The sequence below is a fragment of the Stegodyphus dumicola genome, chromosome X2 (assembly GCF_044657685.1).
Source record: "Stegodyphus dumicola isolate Sdum_Otavi_A_Nest chromosome X2, ASM4465768v1".
In the NCBI taxonomy this organism is placed as follows: Eukaryota; Metazoa; Arthropoda; class Arachnida; order Araneae; family Eresidae; genus Stegodyphus; species Stegodyphus dumicola.
Window position 1 is genome coordinate 2,989,994 of NC_140781.1, and position 23,781 is coordinate 3,013,774.

General features: G+C 35.7%; 1 protein-coding gene across 5 annotated transcripts in view; it reads right to left on the reverse strand.

Moving 5' to 3' along the window:
• The window catches only part of LOC118200014 (neuroligin-4, Y-linked-like), a 986,473-nt gene that overhangs the window by 249,742 nt on the left and 712,950 nt on the right, over positions 1-23,781 (reverse strand). For all 5 annotated transcript variants that reach the window (XR_015039134.1, XM_085809618.1, XM_085809619.1 and 2 more), the window contains exon 4: positions 16,716-17,514. Coding sequence is in view for 4 of the 5 variants with exons in the window: in XM_085809618.1 (XP_085665744.1) it covers positions 16,716-17,514 (799 nt within the window). In the remaining variant the exon portion in view is untranslated. The remainder of the gene's footprint in view (positions 1-16,715; positions 17,515-23,781) is intronic.

The window sequence follows — 23,781 nt, forward strand, 5'->3', positions numbered from 1 at the left end:
TTGCTTTACAGATTTCCCCTCTCTCGTTTTTAAGATATAAGACTACTCCTTTGATTTCCTGAATTACATAGGGGCCTTCAAACTTTGGAGCTAGCTTTGCCATAAAATTGTCTGGGGCACTTGATAAAGAAAATTTCCGTTTCAATACTTTATCCCCAACTTTAAAATCTGCTTCACGGCGTTTTCTATCGTAATATAACTTTTGTCTATTTCTTGCCGTATCCGAGGTTTTAAGCGCCTGATCAATTAGTTTTTGCACGTCCTTTTGTCTAAATTCCTGCTCTCTTTGTTGCACAAAGAATAATTTATCTAAAGGCGTAATTAACTTTCTGCCTAAAAATAATTCTGCTGGAGTTTTTCCCGTAGTATCATGATGTGCCGTTCTTAAAGCATAAGCTAATTCATTTATGTAGCCATCCCAGCGCTTGTGATGTGTGCTAACGTAACTGCGAATTATTTTTACAATGTTTTTATTAACTCTTTCTGCTATGTTAGCCTGTGGTCTATACGGAACCATTTTGATATGGCGTATATCAAGTCCATTGCATATGTTTTCAAATATTTGACTAATGAATTGTTTTCCGTTATCGCTAATGACTTTTATCGGTGCACCGTATTTTAAAATGTATCTGTGTAAGAATGCATCTGCGACTGTTTTGGCTGACGCGCGTTTAAGCGGAACAATTTCTATCCATTTTGAAAAATGATCTACTATTACTAAAAGAAAACGATTTTTATTTAACTCGCTCTGTGGGAAGGGACCAAGGAGATCTATGCCTAAAATTTCATTCGGAAATGTAGCGCGAATGCTATTTAAGTACCCGGCCGGGCTGTAATTAATATCATTTATTAACTGACATTGATTGCAGGACCTGACATACGCCGTTACTATTTTGTATAATTGCGGGAAATATACCGCCTCGCGTACCCTTTTTATAGTCTTTCTGACCCCGAGGTGGCCCGCTGTTTTTTTTTCGTGCAACTCCTTCAAAATGCTTAATCGAAGCGAGGCTGGAATGACTGGCTTATACTCAAGATTTTCGTTTGTTGTTTTCGTATAGAATAATAAATTATCTATTATTTCATAGTTTTTTGCTCTATTTCTTATCGCATCGATATCTGTGTGCTCAAAGCTTTCGGGGTCTTTCAAATAAGCATAGATATTTCCAAATTCAGGATCAGCTTTCAGTTCAGTAATAACCGTATCTCTAGAATCTAAAATTTTTGAAGTCAACACAGCGCATTTAAGTTCATTACCTTCATCGTCCAGTTTTATACGAGAAAGTGCGTCAGCTACATTGTTTTCCTTACCCGGTTTATATTTTATTGTGATATTATATTCTTGGAGTTTTAAAGCCCATCTTATTAACCTGGGCGTTAGGTTTTTTCCCGAGTAAAGTCTACCAACAGCCGCATGATCCGAAAAGACTGTTACTGGCGATTTGCCGAAATAAACTCGAAATTTGTGTACAGCCATTAATACGGCTAATGTTTCTCTTTCTGTAGCTGTATAATTCCTTTGTGTTTGATTCAATGTTTTACTAAAAAATGCCAGCGGATGGTTATTTTGCATAAGAACCGCACCCACCGCATAGTCTGATGCATCTGCCGCAATTTCCAGGTTTTCGTCCCCCTCAGAGAATTTTAAAACAGGGGCATTAATAAGCGCTTCTTTTAATCTTTCAAAAGCCGTGTTAGCTTCCGCTGTCCACGTAAATTTACTCTTTTTTCTTTTGATTACTAAGAGTGGTTCAACAATATTAGCGAAATCTTTTATGAAAGATCGATAGTAAGAACATAGTCCAAGGAAAGACGAAAGTTTCTTGGCGGTGTTGGGCGGTGGGAAATTCTTAATAGCTTTTATTTTTGAATCTTGCGTTTCTATACCCTTTTGCGAAATTTTATAACCGAGATATTTAAGTTCTTTAGTTGCGAACTTGCATTTTGAGGCGTTAATTGTAAGACTGGCCTCTTTTAATAATTTAAAAACTTGTTCGAGGTCATTAACGTGTTGTTCCAACATACTACTCGTTATAATTATATCATCTAGATAAATTAAAGTTGATTTTCCTAGGACAGGCTTTAGAACAACGTCCATAGCTCTCTGGAATGTTGATGGGGCCCCACAGAACCCAAAAGGCATGCGTAAAAATGCATAAGTGCCCGATTTTGTTATAAACGCGGTTTTATGTATATCTTCGGGTCTCATAGCTATTTGATAGTAGCGAGACGTTAAGTCCAAAGTAGACATATATCTCGTCGATTTGATCTGTCTAATGATCTCGTCTATAACCGGCAAAGGGTAAACTGGAAATTTAGTTATGCTATTTAGTTTTCTATAATCGATAGCAAACCTCCAAGCCCTTTTATCCGAAGGAGGAAACTCGTTCTTTTTCCTACATAGTACGACTGGACTCGCGTATTCACTATTTATGGGCGTTATTATTTTATTCTTTAACATCTCCTGAATATGTTCTTCGATGATTAGGTCTTTTTGTTTATCATAGCGGTAAGGTTTAGTCCTACAAGGTTTTTCGGCATTTAATTGAATCTTGTGAGTCACGATCTGACAGTTTCCCGGTTTTTCTGAAAACAAATGAGAAAAATTACTCACCACTTGCTGTATTGCTTTACTTTCCTGGTCATTCAAATGGCTAAGGTCCAATTCAGGTGTCTCCACCGGTTCCACCACCCTCTGGTCCATCTCCAGCACCACGGAACTATCTTGAAAATTTAATTTGGCCCTCGCGGCCCTTAAAAAATCCATACCTAAAATAAGAGAGTGTTGGAGGTCTTTCACCACAAAAATTAATACTTTGAGATTTTCCTCTTTTATCTGTAAGTTTAATGATACTTTCCCGATGCAGTGACATGTTTTTCCTTGCGCCGCTATAATTTCCGTATTTCTGGTTTTAAAGAGTCGTATCCTAAAAAAATTCTTTTTGAAGAACTTTTCACTCATGAAATTTCCTTCTGCCCCTGTATCGATGAGGGCTTCTACTGGTACATCGCCAACCAGGACTTGTATAATTGGTAGCTGTGAGTTTTTTACGATGACTGTATTTAGATGTCTATTTGAGGGTTTTTCTAAAACTTCCGGGGTCTGGACCCTCCCTTTCACAGGCCCCTCTAGTCGTTTAAAGCTTTCCTTTCAATCTGTGTCTTCTGGGTACGCGGATGCTTATTTTCAAATTTCCTTTTTGGGCCTTGACCTTCGAGTTTCGATGCGTTAGCTTGATAGTTCTTTCCCCCATATGAGCGATTTCCATTTCTGGTTTCCTCCTTCCTTCTGATACTTTGAGAATATGTTTCCCCTCTCGCTCTTTCCGCTATTCTGCGATTTTGAAATTTCACCGCCAATTCGAAAAGTTCCTGCAATGTGGTTGGGTTTCTAATTTCAAAGTAGTCTTGGACAGCGGGTAACAATCTTGGTAATATTATTTCAATAATCTCCGCATCGGGTTTCTTGCCATACAGCATATCCGTTAGCTTGATTTTTCGTAAAATAAAGTCCGTCAATTGTGCTGTATCCCGTTGATAGAAACTATATAGCTCGGCTTCCAGCCGTGCGCGATCTTTCACTATGGGGAAGGCCTTTACTAACGATTTTTTGAAATTTTCAAATGTATACGTCGGGCTTCCAAATTCCCCTAATAGAAATTTGCCTATATTTTTCCACCATAGCGCGGCCTGTCCTCTTAGTGCTGATGTGGCGATGGCGACTTTTTGTCTTTGAGGCACAGGGTAGAGCTGAAAGTGGTTTTCTATACCTTCTAAAAATACGGACACCGAATTTTTTCCGTCGAAATAGACGTTTGGCTTGATTGATGCTCTCAAAGTCTGGACCAGGTATCCAAATCCTTCTAACTGAGTTGTCATTTCTTGGTGTTGTCCAGCGGCTTCCATCCAGTTTTCGGCCATTTCAGTTCGATAAGTGTTCGGGCGCCAATATAACGTTGCGCGCCTCTAACTAGCACGCAACCTAGAGGTGACTATGTAAGCTTGTATAAACCACAGAGTCTTATAAAGGGTTTAAGTCCCTTTTTATTCAACGTACTAAATTACAATTGCGTCCTCTTGACGCTTACAACTGTGCCAACTAGGCAGTCAAATAAAAATAAAAACCTGAAAAGAAAGTAAAGACAATATTCTAACTACGAGGCTCTCTAAAATAACTAACTCACCGCGTTTTACAAATACCGCAGCTAATTCAGCAGACTTAAAGCTCACTGGAACAATTGCAACTACTTCCCGCCAAGCACATAGGCCGCAACGCAGGGTTCTTTAATTCTCGATTTCTACCTCCGCGCTCGCGAAGTAAGAATAACTCTCTCACCGAACTCGTTTCCTTCTATTTAAATCATACTACTTCCGCTGATAATTTGAATGCTTGCGCGTTCTACTCAAATTTACATATTCTGGCATTGGCAGTTCCAGGGGAAAGTAAGGCTTGACAGAAAAGATAGTTTAAACTTAAAATAAATGTTAGTTAAAATAAATATAAACCCTACAACATAATAGATGTTTTAAACCATAAAACTAATTATAAAGAATTGGATATAAAAGTGAGTGCGTATTTCAGTTGACCACAATCGAATTATCTGAAGGAGATAAACGTTTAGAAATGGCAGTGAATGAAAAGCATGGACCCAACAAAAGAAGTATTTGTCAGATTAAAAATAAAGGTAATATTTCTTTAGCTAGATCTATAATAATGGCTCTAAGTATAAATAAGAGGAAATATTTGTGAAAAACCTATGGAAATGTTTAAAACGCATAAAAATACAAATCCAGGAAGATAAGAGATCCAAAAGAGCACAAATGAGGTGAAACCCTATGTAAAAATTTCAGAGAATGTGTAACATAAATGTTATAGTATGAAACGAAGATGCTTTAGGAGGTATATGCAAAAATAGTTGCATGAGGCAGTATTTAGAATGGTCAAAAGAATGTAAAGAAAATTATGATATGCATTGTTTAAGTACAGGTATGAATAAAATTAGAAATATGAATGATTGGTACAATAAATGTTACTATGAAATATTTACAGAAAAATACATGCTTTTTGATTTTGAAAGAAATCAAGAAACAGGTATTCATAAAGTTAAATTGGTAATAAATCAACATTTTACAGGAGGAGAAAAAATATTTAAAGACTATGAAGAATACTGTAAACGGCTGTATAAAGAACATTATGTTTATACAATAATACCTCATAATGGTAAAGAATTTGATTTTCAATTGTTAGCCTAAATATTATTTAAAAATAATATTTTAATGTGTTTACTATCTACCAAGGAAATAAACTCGCCTATATGAAAGCTAACGATTGATATAAAATTTATTGTTTCTATTCTGAAGGACATTTTCCTCATTTACTTAACACCTCTAAAACCCCAAACTATGACGAAAATATCCAGATAAGTATTGTTAAGGTTATGATAAAATGACTTCAAAGAGAATCCTTTATAAAAGGGTATAATTTTGTAAACTTTTTGATTTTCAAAGAGAAATTAAACAATATTATAGATACGATGTAGATATTTTGAGAAAAGGATATTTAGAATTTAGACAAATATTCTTAATCAGATGTATATATGGCAGATAAATTCTTACAAGAAAATACTAGGCAACCAAACAAGTTCTTGCCGTTTTGGACAGTCAGAAAGAAAAAGTCATAAACAAATAATAGTCACTGCTAATCCTCAAAGTAATCACCATCGGATCCAGTGCCTTTTGCCAATGAATGGCTAGCTCTGCGATGCCATCGCGATAAACCTCGGGGGTCTTACACGCAAAGAAATCCGCGAGGGTTTTTTCGAGGTCTGGCCGGTTGTTGAAGGACTTCCCACGAACATGGTTGTCCAGGGAATGGAAAAGATAGCAGTCTGTTCGCGTAAGGTCTCCGGAGTATGGTGGATGGGGGTAGTGTCTCCCATCCCAGTGGCTGGATGGTGCCCCTGGTCTTCCGATCCACATGCGGCCTCGCGTTGTCATGGAGGAAAAGTACACCTTTACGATTGACCAATGCTGGCCCTTTATGCATCAGTGCCTGATGCACACGTTCCAACTGCTGCGAGTACAGGTCTGCCGTGATGGTTTGGCCCTCTGGCAGAAGCTCATAGTGCACCACTTGGATGTCTGGAACGTCTGGGTGTGTCATACTGGACCCACTTTTCATCGTTAGTGAGTACTCGATCAAATATGGATGCATTGCTGTGCCGAGTAAGCAATGAAAAACAGGCAGCGACACGCTATCGCTTGTTTGCATCGGACAGTGAGTGGGGTACCCACTTACTCAGCTTGTATGCCTTTCCTATGCGGTGCAAATGTAGTCTAATCATTTCATCAGATACCTGGAAGTGTTCAGCAAGCTCACCACATGTTTGGCTACTGTCGCTCTCTATGGCTGCTCACAGGGCCTCAACGTCCAGCGCTTGTGGCCGCCGACCGCTGCGTGGTGCATCGCTAAGAGACATATTCCCTGACCTGAAGATCTGGAACCATTGCTTAGCTGTTCCTTCGTTAACAGCATCATCCCCAAAGTCCTCGCAAATTTGGCCACTTGATTCTGCTGATAACAGGCCCACTTTAAAAATCATACAGCAAATAACTCCGAACGAGCGTCTTTGACGCGTCCATTTCAATCAATCGCTGTGTGAGTTATATTTGAAGTGATACTTTGATACTTTGTTGGTTATTCTGTCATGCAGCGGGAGATGCATTACTTCAGCTCTTTCCAGATTCCTGAATGTGTCCCCTTAGTGTGCTGGCCTATGTAAGAGTCCAAAACTGAAGCTTCTCCAGTTGAGATAGCCATGTAAAATGTTTGAAGTACCGATGAACACCCTTTTATACTCTTGGTCCATGTCCGGACTCCCATCCTAACCGCTTCATAGCCAAGTTTGGCGACTATTATTATGTTGGTGTTCACTCTTCCAGTGTCATATCAGAAACGGCAAGAACTTTTTTTCGTTACCTTGTACTATTGCTATCGATGAAAAAATTATTTTAAAACATCAATATAGTATAAAATCAATTACCTGGTTATATACTGGTTATACAAAAGATACAGTGGTGGCCAAAATTGTGGACACTTTTGGAAATTTTTATGTTTTTTAACTTTGTATGCTTATAGAAAATGTTACGTTTCGCAAAATGCAAACTTGTATATATCATTTTAAAGAGAATTTATTATTGAATTCAATACAAAACACAAAATTCAATTATTTGCAATGCAAAAAAAGTTATATGTACTTTAATATAAATAAAAAACACAGTTATGAAGTGGTTTGTAATGTCTAGCTTTCCTGGCAAATCACTGTTCTTGTTCTGAGAACCAATCAAATGTTAGTAACTGCCAGTAGAAACTGACATCATGTTTACACTTGAAACAATTCATAATTTTGCTTTGTTCTGTAGAAGGTGGACTTGTTTCTTATACACTGCAATTACAAGTAGGATTTTTTCTAAAAATTTTTAATGTTTAGTCAAGAAGCAATGACATCAAATAAAAGAGTAGATTGGACACCTAGAAAGATATGTAATATTATTGTGTTACGAGAAAGTGGTCTTTCCTATGCTGAAATTGCAAGACAGGTGTGTGGTTCAGTGACTACATCTGGAGTCCGAAAGTTTTGTTTACGATATCAGGAGACAAATTCAATAAAATACAAAGAAGGAAAAGGCCGAAAATGGTGCACCACATCCATTGATGACAGAAGAATAAAAGGACTATGTCTCCAAGATAGAAAAATGTCATCAGCGGCCATCAGAAGTGAACTGAATGATGCTGGTGTTTTTGTCTGTTCAAGAACAATCAGGAGAAGATTAACAGGTGTTGGACTGAGAGGTAGAATTCCACGAAAAAAGCCTTATCTTAATTTTCAGCAACGAAAACAAAGACTACAGTGGGCAAAGGAACACATTACTTGGACAGATGATCAGTGGTCACAAGTTATATGGAGTGATGAAACTAAGATATCGTTATTCGGTAGTGATGGGCGAAAATATGTAAGACGTAGAATAGGAGAAGAGCTACATCCTGACTGCATTCAAGCAACTGTGAAGAACCCAGTTAGTGTTATGATTTGGTCATGCATGTCAGCAGATGGTATTGGTCGCCTTCATGTCATCTATGGGACACTGAATGCCAGAAAATACATTGACACTATTCTAGAACTAAAACTTCTACCTTCCATCAGAGATCTCATTTCCAACAATGCTTCGTTTATTTTTAGCAGGATTCTGCTCCTTGCCACACGACCAAAATATCGAAAGAGTGGTTTCGTACAAAGAGCATTAAATTGTTGTCATGGCCAGGAAACAGTCCTGACCTCAATCATATCGAAAATTTGTGGCCCCGTTTGAAAACTCTTGTCCGAATGAGGCGCTAATCAAATAAAAGGGAACTAATTGAGGCTATAATTGTTTCCTGGCATAATGTAATAACGAAAGAAGAGCTTAAAACTCTTTTCAGCTCAATGAAACGTCAATGTGAAGCTGTAATCAAAAATAAAGGGTACCCTACTAAGTACTGATAACTCACTGCAATCATCACTATCTAATGTATATCGATAACTATTATCGCTTAACGTTTTTTGTATTGCAAATAATTGAACTTCGTGTTTTGTATTGAATTCAGTATTAAATTCTCTTTAAAATTATATATACAAGTTTGCATTTTGTGAAACGTAACGTTTTCTATAAGCATACAAAGTTCAAAAACATAAAAATTTTCAAAAGTGTCCACAATTTTGGCCACCACTGTAATATTGATACATTCTCTAGATGAATGAGAGGAACAAACTGAGTATAAATAATAAAACATGTAAAGTAGATAGATTTTTATGAAAATACTGTCTACCCAATTTTATGGATGTTATTGGTATAAATGTTCTAGATGTTTTACCGAAACCACAATAAACATACGAAAACAAATGTGTATGAAAGATTTATTCGAAGAACAATAAAAATAGGTATGCGATTTTGAAAGTGATAATTAAATTAAAAAATATATGAAAAAAGGATTTTATAGAACCTCTAAATTGTTGCTTTTTTCAGGTGCCAGATGTGAACCTACCAAATTGCAATATGAAATGGGAAATAATGAAAAAGGTAGATGTATTGATGATCCTTCACTCTATCCAACTGTTAATTTCTTTGATTATCTAATAAAATATCATTAAAAATTAGAATTCTATAAAATATAATAAAAATGGTAAGATTTGATTAAATGTAAAGTATTACCACCTAGAAAATTACATCATAGAAAAATTTTTAGTTTCATTATGTAAATTATTTTGCGGAAGCATTCAATGCAAACAAATTAAAACTATTTCCAAAAAGAGAAAGTGTGAAAAATCTTATAAATTAAGAAATAAGGAATATCAGCAACCTGATGATGAAAGAAGTTGCATAGTTACCTGAACAAAAGAAGAAATTAAATTAACTATTGGAAAAGGATATAAAATTTTAAATATATATGCAGTTTGGGATTAAAAAAATAATTAAAATTTTTTTTTAGAAATCAGAAACAGATAATAAATCGTCCAATCATTTCAAAAATAAAGAATGTGAAAGAGCTCTTAAGAAAAAATTAGATATAGAATTAGAGAGAATAGAAAATAATCCATATATGAAGCATATAGCTAAAATTTGTTTAAATTCTTTATGGGCAAATTTTAACAAAGAAAAAATATGAAACATATTGAATATGTAAAAGATAATTTTAATACAAATATATACAGGCTGTCTCAGTACCACGTTTCAGAACTTCTCGCAGAGGTATAGTTCACTCTGGTAGTTCGGAATCATATAGCAATACAAGGTCGGAAGTACTTTCCTGACGCGTTTGTGTACACAGAAACATTAGAAATTAAAAGAAGCCAGGTAAGTTAATATTTATTTTAATATTAAATTTACATAAGCAAAAGTAAAATGAGTCAAATACAGTGTTCGAAGATTCGCCTACCGACTTAAATGCACACCTCACATCTATGGCGCATGGAATTCCGAATATTCGGGAATTTCCCAGGCGTATTTCAAATTTACACGGCAGCTACTGCCATTCGTGCGACCAGCTACTCGACATTGTCAACAGGGGTGTCATGAACCAGAGTCTTCATATGCCCCCATAAAAGAAATCAAGACATTATATGTCCGATGATCGAGTAAGCAAACGCATTGGAACATCACGTCTGATCCACTGTTGGGCAAATCTGACGTGTAAGTGGTTACGAACGTTATGGCTGAAATGGGCAGGGCTCCCCATCGTGTTGGAATCACATTGTCTGTCGCATCGATGAAGAAATCTATTCGTCATCTAAAAGTTGTGACATGACTTTCTACAGAAATACCAAGTACATACAATTGGTTAGAGGAAAAGGTAGCAAGTAAAGTCTGATGTGGTGATCCCCATAATGCCGGCGCAAACATTAATCGAGCCTCATCGGTGAACAACACATTAGCAGGGAAACTTGGATTTACGAGGGCTATCCAGAAAGTAGATTACGTTTTGGAATAAGAAAATAAACAAAGTATAGGAAACAAATTTTATTATATACAGATGAAAGCCACACTCAAATACTACTTTTCTACATAGTCACCATACAAATTAAGGCATTTATCGTAGCGATGTACGAGCTTGGAAATTCCTTCGTCGAAAAATTCGGCCGCATGCGCCTTCAACCACTTCGTTACCTCTTCTTGCAGCTGTGTGTCGTTATCAAAACGCTGCATAGCCAGCCACTTCTTCATTGCTGGGAATAGGTGGAAGTCGCTCGGTGCCAGGTCGGGACTGTACGGCGGATGAGGAAACAACTCCCACTTAAAAGATTCAAGAACTTTACGAGTGACATTTGCCGTGTGGGGCCGGGCGTTGTCGTGAATCAACAAGATCTTAGAGCTCAACATTCCTCTGCGCTTGCTTTGAATTGCTCTTCTGAGTTTTTGGAGAGTTCAATACCTTTGAGAGTTTATTGTAGTGCCTCTTTCCAGGAAGTCCACCAAAATTACACCTTTTCTGTCCCAAAAAACAGTCGCCATCATCTTCCTTGCCGACATTGTTTGCATGCATTTCTCGGGTTTTTGGGGAGAACTTGTGTGCCCCCACTGCATTGATTGCAATTTCGTTTCACAGTTCACATGTTTCACCCATGTTTCGTCACCAGTAACGATGCGATCGAGTAAAGAGTCACCATCCTCATGGTAAGCGTCCAAAAAGTTCAACGCTGCAGCCATTCGCTGATTTTTGTGGTCCTCTGTCAAGATTTTTGGAATCCATCTTGCACAAAACTTGTGGTAACCAAGCTTTTCGCTGATGATTTCGTGCAACAAACTTCGCGAAATTTGTGGAAAACTCAAAGAAAGTTCCGTTATTGTGAAATTTCGATTTTCACGGACTTTAGCATCGACTTTTTCGAGAAGTTCGGCGGTCACTATGCTGGGTCTCCCACTTCGATCTTCGTCGTGAACATTGGTTCGGCCATTTTGAAATCTTATGACCCACTGACGCACTCCACCTTCAGTGATAATGTTGTCCCCATACACTTCACGAAGCTGCCGATAGATTTCTATCGGTTTACAGTTTTTTGCAGTCAGAAACCTTATTACTGAGCGCACCTCGCAGCTCGCGGGATTTTCAATTAACGCAGACATTTCAAACCGTCACAGTATCTGAACGGAGCACAGCACGAACCTCTCACTAGCACGGCTAGATGCAGACTGAGCTGCGCAACGCTCTGACCCCAAGATGGCCGCGCTAGCCCCGCCCCTAGCGGACACAGACGGAAACGTAATCTACTTCCTGGATGGCCCTCGTACAACACACTTTTCAAGATACTATTGTTCAGAAGCAATCCCTCAGCTGAAGTGCCTGGATACGTTGCACTCGATATGGATGCATTTAACTTTCTCTGAGAATCCTTCAGATGATGGAACGGGAAACTCCAACTGTGTGCACTACATTCGCGTACTCAAACTTGAAGTCCCTTGCACTTGATGTAGCGCGCTCTCTTTGATGTCCTGAGTCCGTGCTGATCCTAAGCGATTCAGGACAGCTCTTTCAAAAGAACCTATTTCAGCTAACCTCTGGTGTATCCTCGCAAAGAAATTATGGCTCGGTGTATGCTTCATACAATATCGTTCCGCGTACAAGCGCCATGCGGATGGCCTACTACTATCTACAGCCCCATATGCCAAATGTTCCGCGTTCATATAATTATTCCCTGCAAGAACTCTCAGAGCATCCGCGCAACGGTATCTACCTCGTCAGAAAATTTGAGACCCTGCATTGTTATATGATTTCGAGTCGTTGGGGCGCATCCCTCTCCTAGAAGCTCGGAAAATTGATACAGAGACACCCTGTATATGCAGCTTTTACTACCAGTTCTGCTACAATAAGATTTTATATAATGTTAAGATAGATTAGGAGACAAATTATTATATTATTGCACAGATTATGTTATTAATCCTGTTGATGGTACTAATAATAAACTACAGGATGTTTATTGGTTGAATGGAGCATTCAATTACAAAAAATAATTAATATATGAAATCCTGGATATCTCGTGCTTCCAAAGATTACAATCGTAAATTTAAATACTAATATCGAAAAAGTAAAAGTAAAATGATTTAAAATGTGTCATAAAAGTGAAACCAAACCTAATTTTAAAGAAAGACGTAAGATAAGAACAGGAGAAACTAATTGCATAGTAAAATATTAATCGATTTCAAAATAAACAGATTTAAATATAAAATTAAACCAAAGAGCCAAAACATCTACATTGAGTTTTTACAAAAGAAGAATATAATACTGAACCTATTAGATACTAAATAAATGGCAGATAAAATTATGGAACTATTAGAAACATTTCTAGATAAGTATGATTCGGAATGCATTTCTGCAAATAAAAAATTATCAGAAGAATTTATTGAAAAATTCCAAGATAAGGTAGAATGGAAATGTATTTCTAAATAATATTTCTAGATAGATTTCTGAATTCCTAAAATTATCTTTAAAGTAAATGTCAGCTTATTATCCAACTTTTGATAGTGATGAAACGAAAGAAGGAATTCTAAGCCCTCTTTGTATTGGTTTTAAATTAATGTATGGTGGGAATTTTGATATGGAGAGTAAAATTTTAAAAAAAAAACTGTTTAAATCCGGTCCATAACCAGGAGGCTGCTAATAAAGAATTTGAATTAGAATATATGCATATAACGTAACTACTTTGAAAAGGGCTGTAAATATTGTGTATATAATCTTCCAGTTTATGAGAAAAATGTGTATTTTATGCATTATATCTTGTCTCCAGGGCTCACTTAGGCATTTCTGTCCCTGCATCCTTACATAAAGCAACCAAATCAAGATAGCCGGTATACAGCTTGCAGCTTTGCAAGCTAGACGCAGCAGAATTTTGAAAGAATCCAAAAAGTTAGAAAATTAGATTCCAGTTTGTTAAATTTTACTGAAGCGCCGTAGTAGGAGCGATTAACGATGAAATTTCTTATTACAATCAAATGAAAGCTTAACAGAATTTAAAGATAAATTAGAAAATAAGTATTTACATATTAAAGATGTTATACATGAAAAAGAGAAAAGAATTGAAAATGTTTAAAATCCAATAAAAGATCAAGATGCTGCAACCGAAAATTTTTTTATTGTTCAATTAAAACTTCTTTATATGTGATTAATTTGTTTGGTTTTATTACACTTCAAAGTGACAATGAATGGACTAATATTAAGCTTTCAAAATTTACAAAATATGGAATAGTGCATAAAGATTCTAAATATTTAATAAAAGGAGATGTAATAATCATATTATTTTTATTAGATAAAATAACTGAGAAAGAATCAGAATTTGTCGAAACTCCTGTTGAAATTGACGAAAATATTTTTATTTTAATGTCGATTATTCTTTAGATAAACCACTGTTTACAACATGCTAAGCAAAGTTATGTGTTAAAATATCGAGCAAAGAAAAATGTCACTAATCATTCTTACTTATATACTGAAGGGGTAGAAGCATGAGTCATAGCGAAGAAATATCATGTTAAATAAAAGGCTGTTGATTGGGAATAGGGTTACTTATAAAAGGATTTTAAGTGAAGATTTATTTAGACAGTTTCAAAATGCTGTTCACTGGGATTTTATTTCTAGTTATTAAAAAAAAAAAAAAAAAAAAAAAAAAAAGCTGAATTTCTCATCAGTGAATATAAATATACAGTGCATTGGGATAACATTTAAGCTCAGCAGAATTTTTATGATTATGCATGAAAATCTCATTATCATCGTACTGTCTGAAAAGTTCATTTTAGGTGACAAAGATAAAATGAATTTAAAATTTCAAAGTGTCAAACTTGAAGTTATAATTTTATTTTACAAAATTTTTAAAGTTAAATATAAAATTATTTTTTAGATATAAAAATTTAACATAAAATACAGTTACAAATTTTGCACATAGATAGATGTTTTAGTGCATTTATATGTGAAATTGCTGTATATGTCTGCGCAATGTAATATGAAAAATATAGAGATAACCTATGCCGGAAAAGTAAGAATACAAAGGCAAGGATATTTAAGATTGAGTAAATGCGTATCTCGGTAATTTGGCGAGAAATCGCCCAAAGTCGCCACATTTGACAAGCATTTGTAGGCATTTTGGTCCTGTCCATGTATCATAGTGATAGGTACTGTAATTGATCACTATATTCAGTGTAATCGTAGTTTGACCCTCATATAACCTTCCAGTAATTTCGAGAAGCAGAAGTATGAGAAGCATCTCGATGGCCGGAGGAAAACTATATAAGGCCGGAGAGAGCATCTGGCCTTAGTTGTTGTTAGCTCAGCGCAAGTTCTAAGTACTACCTCAGGTTTAGCTTCGCTCTTTAATTGCGCTTTGCCTTGAGTTGTGTTTAACGTTCTTAGTAGTTTGAAGTGTCACTACTGATTGTATTCTGTGTTTCTGTGAACACCTGTACGAGCATTTCTGAGGAAAGTTCCAGAAATTTGATGTGTTGTTTTCATAAAACAAATCTTATCATCTGTGTGCATTCAATTTATTAAGAGCCCTTACGCACGCAACAACTTTGATATCAGGAGGGGGTGAATACCAGTAACAAGAACGATGGATGGGCAACTAAGACAGCTCCTGACTGCGTTTGCTGCATTCCAAGAAAAGATGGAAAGTGCCTTCATCTCCCTTAAAGAAGTGATGAGGCTGACCAAAGTTCTGTTAAAAAAGAAATGAAAGCGATTCAAGCAAGATAAAAGCTGGCCAATAATAAGTTAAAGCGGAGGTGAAAGCTATTCAGGAAAAACTCGATTCAGGAAAGAAATTGTACTTTAAAATGCTATGTAAAAAAAAAGTTTGAAGTTAGGTTGTGTTTTATAAATATTAATTTTTTTCATAATTTTTTACTGTTTTTATATAGAAATAACATAAATTTTAGTATCGTAGAGTGTCTTAAAATGTCTTAAAAGTGTCATAAGCAGCATAAGTACCTCAATAAAAGTAATAGAAGTTAAAAAAATGCTGTGTCTCTTAGTGAGGTATATATGCTACTTACATTTTCAGCAAATAATAAAAAAATATGTACAAAACACACCGATTTTAAGAATAAATTCAAAACTTCATCTTTAAAATAAATACCTTCATTACAGAATATTGTTATATATGTTGGTTTATGATGTTGATGATGCATTCTAATCTGCTAGAAATGCGTTTAGGTTTTGAAAAAGCACTGCAAGTGTAATATTTTACTCAATAGGAATAAACTTGAACAAAACTATTCCCAATGTATACAACATTCAGAACGGTTTCATTCATATGAATAAGAATATTTTTAATCATTACTCTATTTCGCTTTGTCTAATATTTCCATCGGAAAGAAAATAATATTTAATGAAGTAAATAATACTTAGTAAAGCGGTATAGAATAGACAGACCGAAAACAATTTTTCTTCTTTAATAATTCAGCTAAATTTGAAAACTCTGAAAGTAACTACTGAGGAAGTTTGATATAGGAATTAGCTGATAAATTTTACTTAATTTTGACCTCTACTAATTCGGACACATTTCTTATTAAATGTGAAACATTTGACATTGCTGAAGTGCAACAAAAAAGCTCGTGTTAGTGCATGAAACTAATTTTTCTTAACAAAGGTTCGAAAAACTTAAGACCAGTCGGCATACAATTCAAAGGAATTTACTGCGTCCCAAAAGAGCAGCCCTTTTCAAACTTTTCACCAGCTTCTGGTATTACCATCTTAAAAACGCAGTACTGGGGTTTCATCTCAACTGACTCTTTAACTATCTAAGTGAGTAGACTATAGACATAATTATTTCTATTAATCGTCTTCTATTACGAAACATTCTATTAAGAAATTCATTCCATTAAGAAACAAAGAAGTTTTATTATTATTTGATGCACAGAAGCATTCTGAAATTCGATGGCTATCGTTAGACTCAGAAAAACGAACGGTGGAGCTCTTGGCTATATTTTAATTAAGTACTATTCCTCCTTGATCAATAAAGTGGTATACGCACTTTAAGGTTACAAATTTCAAAGCAATACATGCACATAAATATCATGTACAAATTCATAAAATTGCAACTTAATTGCTTAAAATTAAACTTCTAAGCTTAAATTTGCTTGAAAAATCAACTAAAAGCTTTCTTAAAAGCAAATAATTGCATATAATTGATACTTACCCGTATTTAGCAAAGTTTGTCCAGTACAGCATGATTGCTTCTGATAAAGCAATTTCGGCTTTGCTGTAATTATTTGGAAAATGGGTTAAGCTGCTGACCAGTGGAGCTCCAAAAAGATAAGGAAGATCTTCCCCGTGAACACACGCAAGTCTCTGTGGGTAATCACTCGCTTCGGTTGCATAATTATACACATAGAGAAACGTCCTATGTCTTAACTTAGATAACAAATTTGCACTGCTTATCGATGGAGCCACTACTAGAGCATCTGTCAAAGCGTTCACAGTGCCATCTAATATATTCACAGGGTGTTGGACTGGCCTAGACCAGTCAGTGTATTCATTAACTATTGTCAGGAAAATCTCTTGAAGATGATAAGTGAAAAGATTTCGGACTAAAGTTCTTAATATTCTGTCTCTTCGAAGAGCTTCAATGCCGTAGCGTTCTTCACTTGCACCGAAATAAAAGAAAGATTCTATTCTTGTAACACCTATTAAAACATCAACTTTTGGTCCAGAAAGGTAGTCAGCTGATGGGTTTGTTAAAACTTTTTCCGGATCTGCAGGTATAACTAAACCATCCACCATGGGCCCAAAGGCTGTTAAGTATTCTGGTACTAATAACTGCACCCTCATAATGTCTGCAATAGATATCTGCCGCATGCAGCGCACTAAAGCAGGATGGTCAAGAACAGGACATCCCAACTTCCGAGCCACATGTCGTGTGAACGTCATCGCTTCGTGAGCTACAGCCCATGGACTGAATGCTGATCCGCTTTGAAGAACGACTCGTTGGAATAAACCTAAAACAAATCATAAGACGGCATGTAAAATAACAATAAATTTAAAAATAAACAGTATACTTTTATAATGAATGCAAATTAAAGACATTTTGGAAAATAATATTATTTGAACAGAAATCAAATTAACTGAACATTAAAATTATACACTCCTGCTCAAAAAATAAGCAACCAAGGCAAAACACAGAATAAAACGAAAACTATATAATGGATATGCGGTGAAATTGATACAAGAATTTTGTGTGGCATTACTGGACCACACAGCAAACAATAAAGCTAAGACATTCAAAATCACATGCATTACGATAATCATATCACATAAAACCAAATGGGTCGAAAGAATGTGCAATGGAAACATCACACTAAAAACGGGTATGATACCCTATAGCTGAAATGCAATGGAAACATCACACTAAAAACGGGTATGATACCCTATAGCTGAAATGCATGCTTGACAACGGCGAGGTAACATGGTAGTAGTGTCACTGAACTCTTGTTGTGCTAGTAGCACATATTCCTGTAGTAATGCATACCGAAGCTCACTGAGATTGCAAGGTGATATACTGCAATCTGCTGTCCGTCGTCCCAACATGTCCCGTATATACTGTATGAGATTCAGGCCCGGTGATTTAGCAGGCCACGCCAGATGTGGAATGGTTTTACTCTCCACATACTTTCCTATCACTCGAGCTCTATGCCGGTGGATGTTATCCTCCCTAAATATCGTGTCAGTACCCATTGAAGCAATAAAAGGAAGCACAAGGGGTTGTAGAAATTGCTCACGATATTGGAAGGCTGTGACAGATCCACTAGGAATCACGTAGGGGTCAGTGCGACCCTCCATTGCTATTCGAGCCCATATAAGTAAGCCTCTCTCTCCAAAGTAATGTTCCTTTTTCAATAATGTTCGGCGCCCGATAGCGTGTGCTTGGCTCTCGATATATCATTGTCATTTGCCGTGGCCGTACTGTTCTAGTGTCCAACTACGATGTTCACAAACCCAATTTAACAGCGTTCTAATGTGCGATGCGGGCAAAAGAACGTAAACCACAGGTCGTCGGGCTTATATTCTACCTTCATGCCATCGACGCAACAAAGTTTGGCGGGATATTGGCCGTTCTGCAGCCGGAGAGAGATGCAGCGCCATCTGTCGTGCTGCTAGTGATCTACGGCGTCTTACACATAGCAACAGGAAACGATCATTTGCCGTTGTGGTAATCCTCCGGCTTGCAGATCCACGTCTTCTGGAGAAGTTTGGATCCCTTTGGTTTGGATTCCACAACCTATTGATGACACTACGATGATCATTCAGCTTTTCCGCAACAGCCGATTCTCTTTCAACAATTGAAACACCCCGACAGCCCTACAATGCATTTCATCGTACAAATGGCGTAACCGGCTCATGCTTTTATTTTTGGCTATCTCGGACTTCACTGAACTATCGCTTTTTGAGAACTGACGCAGAAGTCCGACATGCCCCTTTTTAAGTTGTTATGGTGTGACTGCGGGATTGCGTTTAATGTTAATTTTGGTTCCCGATTTGCATTTGGCGATGCCACTTCTACCTCACATATAAATTGTATGTTTTAATTCCTCTTTATATATACGTACATTTTCTTTTAGCGTTTTTTGCTCATTTTTTGGGAACAAGTGTATTACAAAACACGTTTCTGCATATATTATCCATTAAGCTATAGTAAGCAAATATCACGATATCGAAAAATGAATTCGCGAGCTACAAATAGACTAACGACATGCTTTAATTCACAGTTAAAGCATCAAATGAAATAGATTAATTTTGCATATTTTCAAGTGTACTTTCATTAATTTTTAAATGCTTTTTGTTTCGGTTCTTGACTAAAATCTTGACTAAACGTATCTATGCAAAGTTGAATGTTAGCGATCGGATTACCTATTCCTCCACACGAACATAATATACTATCAATGTAATAGATTTATTACTATCAGAAATTTAAAATATGTATTGCTTTGCAATTTTGGTACTAATAAGCTTCAAAGAAACACTATTTAGAATTTAATCGCTTACTTTACTTGCATATTATCATTAATAAATATTACATTACCTGTAGATAATCTGTAATTTAACAGAATTATTAACTAATGTATTTCCAAAATCACAATGAGCTGCAATATGGTACATAAAATATGCTTTCTTTCTATACTGACCACATCGTTATCACATCGCAAAATTTATTCATAACGAATAACTTTTACCAAAAAGGATAATCTTCCGGCAAAATGTTGGTACAGCTATTGGTGTGCTAAATTTAGAAAAATTGAGATATTTATTTAAAACTAACGTATACTAATGCTACTGAAGTCGCAGTTTGTAACTAGATAGAAAAGTTGTGTCCAAACACATGTCAGACTGTAACAGGCTATATAACAGTGAAAAACAGAAGCTCAAATAATTGCAGTGCTATTGTTTTCCCACAACATATACGACCATGAGCGCATGCATGCTCATTTAGGATAGGAATAAATATACGACCATGAAAACTTGAAAGCTCATTTAAGACTGACATAATCAAATACGAGGAAAAAATAATAGTTATTGTGGAAAATTAAGTTATTCGCACTTTTCAGTATATCCTTCAGATTCGAGAACGCATTTACTGTACCCCTGCTTGACGGCCGAGACTACATTATAAGGAACCGAAGCTACTGGGTAGTCAGACAGCATTTGGCCCAGCTTTCTTTTTTAATCCGTTGAATACTTCTCCATTAATTGATCCTATAGTCTGATTTCAGCTTTCCACCCAATCTCTCCCTACCAGCGACCACGCGGTAGTCTCTCAACACTGGTAGTTTAGTCCGGGCGTCTAATTCTTGCGAACGGGTTGGCTGCATGGGCGTTTTCGTGTTTTTTCACATGTGTAACATAAATATGAGCCAGTTTCTCTTAGAAAGTCCTGCATGAAGGCATCCCTTCCTTTAGGCGGATAACCCTCGTGCGCTTAGCCGTAATCAAACTAGCCATACTAAAAAATTTTCTATTCTGAATAACATCTCTTAATCATATTACAATCGTGGTTTTCCTTATGTGTATCATGTATACAAACTAGTTTCCCTTAGAAAGGCGGCCTCTATTCCTCCACGAAGGCATCATTCCTCTTAGCCAGATCGTCTTAGTGTGTTTTGCCTTTGCCACAATCAAATAAACCAAACAAAAAAAAAAAAAAAAAAAAAAAAACCTTGGAAACATCCCCCCTTAAGAAGATAGCTCTCGAGTACTTTGTCACAATAAAAATAAATAAATAAAAGTGGTTTTTTTTAAACAAATGAACAGTAGAATCCTCCACATAATTTACAATGTGCTTTATTAAGAAGTTTTTTAAACCGAAATAAATTTTTAAATTAAGAAATTTCCATGAAGTTAATGCCGAACAATTTAAAAGTTATGTTCATATATTTTAAGCTGCAAACATATGCTGATTCTTGTTGTTTAACTTCTCCAATAATAGATCTTCGGCGTGTCCTTTTAACCTAAAATCGTTATTCGCTGTGTTGTTTTAACCTAAAAAAACAGCTTTTATTGAGTTGTTTAACTGTTTAATGAAATATTCTCTCAAATGTCATTGAAAGGCGGACAACTTTACTGTAAAAACCGACCTCGATCTAACGTTGAATTTTGTATAAGTTTGAAGGGCACCGCGCCCGTTAATTTTTTCAATATATTTCTAAGGAAGCAATTAGAAATTTAAGATAGCACTTTAAAAACGTATATTGTGCTGTTCATTAGAAAATGTATGTCATTATTTCTTAGGCCACACTTCACGATTTTTTTTCCAAAAAAATAAAAAATTGTTAAAAAAAATTCAGACTTTTCTAAATATCGAAGTTTATTCACATGATTTCAGTATTAAGTCGTTTGTCTAGATACAGTAGACACAACAATAGTTCTGACTCACACTGCAGTTAGAACTGCAGTGAGTTTCGAAAATTAATCATCTTTCTTCTGAACGGACACTGAATTAATACTGTTAATTTACATAAATATTTGTTTATATTTGTTTGCTCTTTTTTTCGTCCTACTGCATTTCCAGGGGTTTTCGATTATAACATATTATGTTTCATTGTTTGTGATTTGGTTTACTTCTTGTATTGTAATTCTGTACGCTTCTGTGCATTTTGTATACTTTTAGGTTTTTGATAAAAACTGAGTTATAGGCATTTAATAAGATTAGCGATTTTTCCAGAACATTCCTAAATGCATCCCCTTTCACCCTTATTTCTTTGGCAAAACAATAAAACCCTCAAAAGCACTGGAGTCCGTTTAAGTCAGATTCAATTGTTTATAGTCTGAAAGTTCAACTTTTTACGGCCTAATGATTAATATTTACAGCTAGTTAGTGTTACGTGGACATAATGGAATACGTCAGATTTAATTACACAGTAATTTTAGTCTTTGCTAAATGAGTGAGCCTGAAATTTTCTCATTTCTTCTGAACGCTGAGGCTATGAGTTTTCTACTACCAGTTACTCTGTATTTTGGAGACCCGATCTACCGACACCCATTACTTGGCCTCAACCTAAACCATCTTTCCTCCATACTGAATTAACCATTCCTGTAAACTTTCCTTCAGAAGCTATGCAAGTCAGGAATATACATCTTTCAGTAGTGGATAGAATGATACATTTTACGTAATTTCATAGCTAATTTTCCACATACTTAAAAAATTATATAATTATTTTTAACGAAAATTAAATTTTCTGATTGTATAATTTTCACCAAATTCAATTTTCTAAAATAATTATTTCTAAATAACTTATTAAATCGGCATCTTAAAAGTTTAACATTTTGAAAAGAATACAGCATAAAAGTCGGGTCATTTCTCTTCATAGATAATGAAAAAAAGAAATCTATTCTTAAAATATCACATTAAAAAAAAATTAAAGATTATATAAATACTTTTCGTGAGATTTAAAAAATCCAGCATTGCCAATTCCTTCGCTATCATATTAGAACTACATTTCGTTTTTTTCTTTTGCAGCTATATTTTATATGCTAGTTACATATATATTTATATTTTGTAATCTACATTTAGGATATTTTGACAGTGTATTCTCTACATCGTTTATACATTTCGTTTCGAGTTGTTTTATTATTTTCACGCAGATGACAGGTGACGGAGGACGGGGGCGCCTGGTGTCTAACATAGGTAAACAGGCATATGCCCCGCGTCCTCCACTGTGTAGAGGCAACAACTCCCTGGAGCCCCATGAGGCCGCCCCAGGAGTTTATTAGGATCTTAAGAAAAAAAAATTATCATGACCATACAAGGGCTAGACTACATGTAGTACATTGTAAGAACGTGAGACAGTTATTTTCACGCAGCGGAACCCTGGACTGAATCCAACAGTAACTAAAATATGACTTTATTATATTTACAACAGTTTAAAGCAGGAAAGCGCTTTTGTGGCAGGGAGTGCCACAAAAGGAGTTTTTGGCGCACGATCCTAGATGACATTATGTACGGATTATTTTTTTAATACGCATTTTTAATAATTCTAAAATTCTAAGATTATCCAAGTCTCTAAAATGGACTGATTTCTTTCCATAACAGGCATGGCAACATATGTATGTTTATAAGTTTTTATGGTCATAAATTTCTACTTAAGATATATACATTACAATTTATAATAGCTTCCGATACCAGTTGGATAAAGTCCTGGGTTTTGATGCATGGTTGCATGATAGTAAATGAAATAGTCTACCCAGATAGAGCTAGTTTCACCTTAATAGAGATTCATATTCTTAGGTACATCAACAAACGGGCTCTAAAAGAATCTATAAGAAATTATCCAAAGGTCTATTACAACAAAAGTCAGAAGAAGCGTGTAAAGAGCCCTTTTTACTCAGTATAATTTCTTATCCTCATGGGATGATTTGTAGGTACTTTATTTTCGACCGCGACATTTTCGACGACGACATTTTGCATCACGATGTTTTAGAACTGTTTATTTTCCTCTTTGCTTCCTTTTCTCCCACAATGTTTTGTACCACTACATTTTCGCGTTGCGTTGTATTCTCGGCGACGTTTTCGTCCGCGATGTTTTCGACGAACATCGGTAACACTGCATGTATATAATAAGGGACTGTAGCTTTTTCAAATAAGCATTGAAATTAAAATTATTTTTGCATTCATGCGATTATTCAATTTAATGTTCAAGAAATATTTTGCATCAAAATGTTTTAATCGAATTCTAAGTTTCCCAGAGTAGATTGATTTTTGAGTTATTTTGATA